Source organism: Phalacrocorax carbo, chromosome 1, assembly GCF_963921805.1.
Source record: "Phalacrocorax carbo chromosome 1, bPhaCar2.1, whole genome shotgun sequence".
Classification (NCBI taxonomy): Eukaryota; Metazoa; Chordata; class Aves; order Suliformes; family Phalacrocoracidae; genus Phalacrocorax; species Phalacrocorax carbo.
Genome location: NC_087513.1, coordinates 53460462 through 53468521, shown reverse-complemented (window position 1 = coordinate 53468521; position 8060 = coordinate 53460462). Strand labels below are relative to the sequence as shown.

The following is an 8060-nucleotide window of genomic DNA, read 5'->3' as shown; positions in this document are numbered from 1 at the left end:
ACAAACATGCTGAACTCTCATCTGAATGTGCTTCTCGGGAGGGTGACCGATCATCGCTGTGTTAAACGTCATCAGCCCAGCCTTCGTTGCATCACTCTGCTGAGATCGCTGTTTGTGCTGTAATTGATACTGCCTTAAATTGCCTGATGTTCTGTGGTTTCTACTTGTTTTGTTCCTGGAGTGAAGACTAATCTTCCCAGTTATCATAGCTAAAAAATATAACACCACAGAGTTGTTTTCTCAGTGCTTAGAATTCACATGTAAATGACCAACTGAGCTTCACTTATTGCTTGATGTCACTGTTTGAGCACTGAGCAGTCATTTAAGTCTAATTTTGGTATGAAGGGAAAGTTTGGGCCAGGTGATATCTATTGGTCCGCAGTCACAACATCAAGGTGAGCTCTCACTGGGGAGAATATCTTGCTGTTAGTGGTTTAGAGACAATCGTCCTTAAGCTTTGCAGATAACCCCTGCGACTACCCCATTTCTTGCTAACTAACCTCCCATGACTGCTGCAGAGCTACAAAGTGACTCCTTCTGCTTTACTTTTTTCTATATGCTTCTATTTTTTTTTTAAATCAGCATCACTAATTAAAACAATTACTTAATTTTGAATAATGTTTTCTCTGGGATCATATACTGTCCTCTCCTAGTTGGACTCTCAGCCAGGGCCTTGTCTGTGTAAAAGCAGCAACATAATTCTTGGTGTCTGCATCACACTCGTGCGCCCACGTCCTTCATCTCTCCTGGCTAAAAGCTCACCCGACAAAGAAATGCGGGATGCTCAAAGGCGATTAATTGCATGGGAGTGGGAGCACTTCACACTGTCCAAATTACATGCAGCGTCTGGCAGGCCAAGAGACAAAACAAGTAGGAACATTAAGAAAAAACCTTAAAACCACAACAGGAGGAATATTTGACTATGTGAATACACAAAAGATCCAGAGAGAGAAAGTAGTGACAGATTTTGGGCCCTTTTTGGTCTGTTTTCAAATTTGCTTCCACCTGACCAGTCTGCGTGCTTGCTGAACAAATAAGGGAAACAGAAAATAGCTCATGAACACCAAACAGCAAATATTTCATATGCATAATTTATTTTAAAGTTTATTGCAACACATTATACAAGCATTAAACATGGCTTTATGTTGATGATTTTTTTTTAAAGTGTGAAAACTTGACATTCTTCTCCATAGGATTTTTCTATTTACAAATAAACAATCTCTATATATACTTTATATATATATTATATATATGGTAAATAACATAACTCCCCTCAGAAAGATTTAAAATAAAAAAGAACTGATTTGTAAACACGGATCCTGTTGTAGTATTTGGTGGCTTGAATGCAGATGATGTTCTGTGCCTAGGATTTTCTCTTTCAAAGTATCCAGGTTGTTAATTTGTATTTTTTATTCTAAGTTCCGTAAAACCAACATGGGACAGAATGCAAAAAACGTAGCAAACAGGCTGAAAAACAGTCCCAATATACAATATTTTTTTTCCTTGGTTTTAAAAACTGGCGTGTAACTGCTCATGAAGTACATGCTTGCTGTCAAGAGTGGTCTATGGAGATCAATCCTACGCTGATTGCAAGATGATTTCACAGTATATCCTTTGATGTGTGCTGTCCTGCTTGCTTTGTAAAATGTCAGTGGCATGCATTGAGGTTGCTTTTTTTTTTTTTCGCATTCCCTTGAAGGTAGTGCTCTTGTGGAGCTGGAATAAGTAAACAACATATAGGACGGTCACCTGGAGGTTTAAACAAAACCCATCATGAGATCAGGAAGAAGGGAATGGCATAAATTTGCTATCTAGAGACCATCAAAATTCCACTTTTTATTATCAGCCCATTATTTGTATTATTTATTTTCCTAATTAATAAACGAAATAAAAAGGGGTCATCTTTCCCGAGTGTTCCGCTATATAGATCTGAAGGATCTGAAGGACTCGAGGGAAATCTGTTCAGCAGACCAGCAGCACAGAAACCTCAGTGGGCTGACTGGTTAATGTTAAGCGACAGAAATGTACTCAGGATCTGCCAGGGAGGTCAGAGCCCCTTTCAGCATCACACGCAGCACAAGCTTGGTAAGCGGCCAGCTCGTGTTCTCATTCAGAGCAGAACAGGACACAACTTGTAGCAATGCGTTGTCATGAAAATTCATCATAATGTAGCTATGTTGAAAACTAGTCTCAAAAGCAATTATTATCTATTGTATTTCTGCTGCACTTGATTTGTTCTGGCACATTATATTGCGGTGGTTCCTCTGCAGTGGAAGTCAGTTTATGTTCTACCAGGTTTCAGTTCAGTTCTCAGAAGTTATTGAGATCTACATTGACAAAGCTATATCTTACTGCAGGAATTTGCAAAGGTTCACACTCACAGGTGACACTGATTTTATGCATGACTCATGTCTCACTTTACTACTTAGCCAACAGTTACTAAGCTCTTGTCATCTGTTGTTTTAGATATTAAACAGAGGGTATGCAAACTAATCCAATTGCTCGTGTGAATTTGGTCTGAATGTGATTTTGCCCGAGAGCCCCCAGCCTGCCAGTGCAGTACACACCTGTACGTGGTGGATGGTAAATACTAACCCATCTGGCATGGGTGTATCGGAGGATGACTTCGCCTAATCCCCACCCCCTATTTACAGAGACAGAAATACCCCCATTTCTCCACTGCCCACATGGGATGTGTCCACAACTGCTGTAAGCTGAAGCAAAGATGATCAAGTTCACTTCCTCATTAGGCAGGAATACACCCCACAACTGCTAGTCATGTTCCCCACTTAGTTTGGCACTGAGTCAACAGACTGCAGATTAATCCTGAAATTCCTTCAGTGCTTATGTTGCCTCATGGGACCTTCAGGCTTGGGCCAGGAGCACCTGATAAACGGGAGCTGCTGTGCTATTTATCCTCTTCATGCAGGTTGATGGGTCACTACTGGAGGAGGTTCCTTGCTGCAAGGAAGCAAAGTGTAGGCAGGCAGTCACTACAGAGATGAAGGTGCATACATTTTCTTCCACCCCTCTCCTTCCTCAAGCCATATTATCTTTCATTAAAACCTTCCCTCTGCATGGAAATAGCACAGTTCTCTGCTGCAGTGGAAAGAAGTTAATAGATCTAATTTGGCAATATGGGTTCTTGGCGCAAGTGGGCCTGATGTCCTGTGGAGCTTGAGGCATCCATCCATAGGGTCTTTCATTGTGTGATCTGTCCAGAAGGGCAAATTCTAGTCCTTCTATTGAATGATTTCCAGGAGGACTTGTAGAAACAACTTGCTGAATTTTCCTCCCTCTTAAATATCTTCAAACTAACAAGGTCACAATTCCTTAAGGTCTCTGAGAAAACTATGATTTTCATGGACCTCCAGTTATTTGGAAGAGGGTAGGCAAAAGGATCAGCTCCAGTGTCTGTACCTGGCTGTATCCTCACAGGACATAGGCTTGCTTCCACTTGGCTTCTTACCATCTTGGCTTTTGAAGTTCCTTCTTTGTGTTGTGGCTGATTATGCCACTGCATGTTCTGCAAGAATTGCAGGGTTATCACTTTGAGACAAGAGGTGATAGAGCTTTCATAACACAGCATTTTGATTCATGTTGCTCCATCCAACAATTCTGCAGTCTTCAGACCTACAACTCCATTATTTTGGGTTAACAATCTGGGAAATTTTTAATTTCTTAATGCTAAAGGATTTATAACAGGACATAGACAGTAGCCCATTTCACCCAAATCTAATTCTGCAGCCTATGTAGAATTGCTCTGCCTGAAGGATTTCAAGCTATTTCATACTATAGTGTGTTGCTTTATTTTTCCCCTCCTCTCCTTCATAGAATATGGAAGGATGAACAAAGAAAATGTTACAAGTGTAGAGATTCTGGATGCCTGTGTTCTTTTGCTCTGCTGACCTTCTTCATCTGTTGGTTTTTTGTTTTAGTTATTCAGAGAGGTCTTTAAGACACAGTCTGTCTTCTGTTATGTGTATCATATACCCTAATTCCTGACAAGGCCTCAATGTGATCTTGCAATACAAGTACACGGGCCATTCTGGGCAAGATGACCTAGCCTGATTTGTTTCCTTCAGAGACCAGACAGTCCTATAGCTGAAAAGGCACTGTTCAAATCTTTAAAACATATTAACAACTTTTCACAGCATCATTTCCAAATAAATGACCCTACAGTTAGGTACCTCTGGCCACATTTAGATGCTTGTTTATCCATCAGTGCTTCTGCACACCTAAATTTTTCAGCATTGTTAGACCAGTTGATTAGACTCATGATCAAGCACCTCCTCCTAAAAATACTTCAGTATTGTTGGAGTAATGGAAATGGTCCACATATGTGACCTTAACTCGTGGTAAATACAAGCTAACACAGCTTAGTCCACTGTGGAAGAGGGCAACATTGCCATGCATATGCTGCAGGTCGTGGCCACACACGTGGACAAGCACTGCCATGTTGCCAACGCGCAGTCACTAGTTACGAAGTAGCAACTTGGCCATGAGAACCAGCCATAAGATCTCTGAGTTCTGTAATGCACTGTAAGATATATAACTGTTTTGAAGTTCAGGGCCTTGAATTTAAGTCAGGGCCTGGGGCTTCCTGGAAAGAGTGCAGAGATTTAAGCATTGGTCTGATCTGCTCATGCTGACGTTAGCTCTGGAGAAGACTAAGCATTGCAAGACCTCTAATTTCAAAAGGCTTATGACAATATGCACCCTATTAAACATGGGCACGCATGTGCTATGTGCGCACAACATTGATGTGCTATTTCTTTCGGTGCACTCTCCATTGTAGAAAACCAGGAAATTTTTATAAACAGAATTCCTATCTTCTTTTAAGCAGTTTCCTCCTCACCCCATCACGGCCACTCATTGTGATAAGACTTTCCGTTCTTCTTCCTTTCCTTCCGCTCTTTCTGCAGACGTTCCAGTTCAGCTTCATACATCATTTCCTGAATCAGGTACTTTTCTCTCCTCATCCGATCTCTCAGATCTTTTGGGAGATCTGGGATTAAGTAGGAAATCAGGTGCTTTATGCAAAAGACAAGGTGCTGTGAAAACAAAAAGGGTTGAAAACAAAATCTTAGGAAGAAAAGAAGTACTTTCCATATCTTTTGAAAACCCTCTCCTGCCAGTTCACAAAAAGATGCTGTGTTAGAACTAAATCCATTACAAAATTTGAAGAAACCAAACTGAGAAATTTTTCCCCACAAAAGCGCCAGCCAAAGTCAGCGGCCTATGGATCACAGCAAAGGTTATGAGCAGCTGGGTTCAAACAAGGCCTCAGAACTATTGTACCACCTGTGTGTTCAAACCCTTGAGGTCCTGAGTTGCTACACGGTTGTTTAGGTAGGGCCTGGTATTAGTGGATTGCTCTGCAGGAAGAGGAGGATCAAATGATATAATACTTTCCTGTTGCCAGAAGCGATGGAACCAATGAATTATCTATGCAAAACAAGACATTTTTTTCTTTTACTGTGTCTCTCATCCAAAGCCATACACCCATTTACTAAACATCACAGTGTTCACAAGGTAACTGATCCTTTGTCCCTCCTGCTTTAGGAATGCCTCAGCAAAGCTTGAGTGTGATGGGAAAGGCTTGCTTGAGTGTCCTTTTTTGTTTGATCAAAGATGCTGCTTGAAGAATTCCTCACTCCACTTGAGAGAAGGAGCAGAGAAAAGGAAAAATCCTCCATCTCAGAAAGGACACTCATTCTAGATTGGAGAAATGAAGCTATTTCTTCTTCTCCAAGCAGAACCCTTCCTTTGAAAGCCCCTGAAAAGTGACGTGTTTTCCCATGTATTCTTCCCTCATGAGCAATAAACATGCAATACTTTCATTGCTGTTTTTTTGCCAAACCTAAAAAAAGAAAAAGCTTCTTCTGTCAGTTTAGCCTGGACAAATAATTCCTTTTGCAGTGCTAGGACATACTTTTGTTTTGTTTTTGAGAGAGGTCAAGATAGCCAAAATAACCACACCCACAGTACCATAAAGGTGCCTGAGTTTAGGTAGTTACTTAATTTACGAAAAAACCTACCTTGAGTCACTTATCTCTTAGTGCAATCTTTTACTGTAATTGCTGTAGCAATCACAATACACCCATTACTGTTTTCCACAAAGACAGTCACGGTTTCTGCTGCAATGACCTTTTTGATTTCATAGATATAGTTAGGGAAACAGTTTAGAGCACCAATAGACAGAGTGGCCCCTGTTGAGGGAGACAGCTATGAGCCAGCCTATGGCTTTGGCTGGGGCAAAGCAAAGTCAAATCTCTCATGCAAGTATTGGGCAGACACAAAAAAGCTATTCCACAGCAGGTTGCAAATTTGGCTGGGCACTGGGACTTGAGCAGAGCTGATTTTTCTTGACTCAGTTACCTTTGCCCTTATGCTGTGCTGCCTTTATGCCAAGTGTGTATCAAGAAGCCAGGCTCTCTTCAGTCTTAAAACTGCTTAGGCTGATCTACCAAGGTCAGCCTTGTAGTCCTCTTTGGAGACAGATACCCTGGCTCTCAGCACTGACAGCTCAAGAAACAAAGAAGAGATCAAGCCCAGCAGGCCTCTATCAAATCTTCCTTTCTTTCCCTTAACATTTCCCTGAGTGTGGTAGAGATGGAAGAGCCAATCTCCTTACAACCAACCTCTAACAAGTTAGCGAAGTGTAGAGGAAGGACAGACCCCCAGCCTGCAGTGCCATATTCCCTCTTCATCAGGGAAGGGCTGAAAATGAGAGTCGGGGGGAATTCGCTCCAGACCTCAGGCTTCTATTGAGCCGCCAAGACGTCCCTACACAAGAAACAATCTAGAAAATGTTTCCCCTTCACCTTTCCTCTAATTCAAACGCTTTTGTTCTGTGATCTAAAGAGGTGCTTCGAAAGCTCAGTCCAGAATTGATTCACACAGTATGTGAGTCAGAAATGCAGTATGTGCTCATGAACATTATGCCAATAATTTATGGTGATTACAGCTTCCATATCTGTGTTGGATGCCCTGTTGCTACAATTTCAGAGCAGAGGTTTGAGTAAAGAGTTTTTAAAAGTCATTTGTTTCCTGTTTGGCTTCTTCACAGTGTAAAAGGCATTTGAAACTGCTTATGCAGGAGAGATGTTGAGCCCCTGGTTTTTGGCAGGGATATTCAGGCACCTGAAATTCAGGCCTTAAGAAGTGCATTTTGTTTTGTAAATTATCTCATCCTATTTGTCTACTGTCCTGTCTCTCTTTTTCAAAATCATCATGGGAATACCAGTCGTGTTAAGTTGGTATTTTCTTCTCTGCTTTGTCTTAAAGATTTCTGAAATACTGACAGTAAGTACTAATATTATGAACATTGGCAAAGGTATTGAATCCTTTTCATCATCATCATCTTTGTGATGCTAATCATTCTGGGGAAATGAATGGTATTAAAAAAACAGTGACAAAAGCTAGATGTGTAAATACTGTAACTTAATCTTCATTTTTCAGTTGTTCACATTTCTTCTTTTCTCCTTATGGTCCTTCACCCCTTCCTCACACACTAGTCAGCATACGGCTTCCCAGCCTAGACAGGTTACAAATGCCAGACCTCAGAAAGGAAAGAAAAGTTTCATTTATTTCCCCTCTTTGCAAGCCACTGTTATAGCTTTCAAAGTGCTGCATTCCTCTTTTTGTTGGAACCTAAATACCTGTGACTATTCAGAAAACAGATCTGAGAATACAAAGCACGATACAAATAGCAGAAACTAATACAAAAATCTCAACAGCAGCCATCATAGATCAGCCCAATGAAAAAGCTTCAAAGGGAAATTTGTTTCATTTTGTTGTTTTTGTTTTGCTACCTGAATGGTCACTGACCTCAAATACAATAATGAAAGCCAACCGTGCTGCTAAGACATGCCAGAACTGCAGTGTGTAACCATACGGCACTGGGGAGTGAGGAGGGTCTCGGTAGTCCCTGTACCTGGAAGACAAGCAGAGTACGGTAGTTAGCAAGTTCCTGCCCTGCTGCCTGGGAGGAAGGCAAAACCAAAACCTCTTGATCATTGCATTTTCTTAGGCTGGGCTTACACTAGTGTTTTATT

At 41.2% G+C, this 8060-nt stretch overlaps 1 protein-coding gene across 1 annotated transcript in view; it reads right to left on the bottom strand.

The window, feature by feature from the left end:
• Nucleotides 1–1084: 1084 nt before the first annotated feature.
• The window catches only part of ANO4 (anoctamin 4), a 135699-nt gene continuing 128723 nt past the window's right edge, over nucleotides 1085–8060 (bottom strand). Inside the window, exons 27-28 of the mRNA XM_064450042.1 lie at nucleotides 7834–7939; nucleotides 1085–5054 (exon numbers count right to left, since the gene is read on the bottom strand). Coding sequence (XP_064306112.1) covers nucleotides 4863–5054; nucleotides 7834–7939 — 298 coding nt within the window. The 3' untranslated portion in view covers nucleotides 1085–4862. The remainder of the gene's footprint in view (nucleotides 5055–7833; nucleotides 7940–8060) is intronic.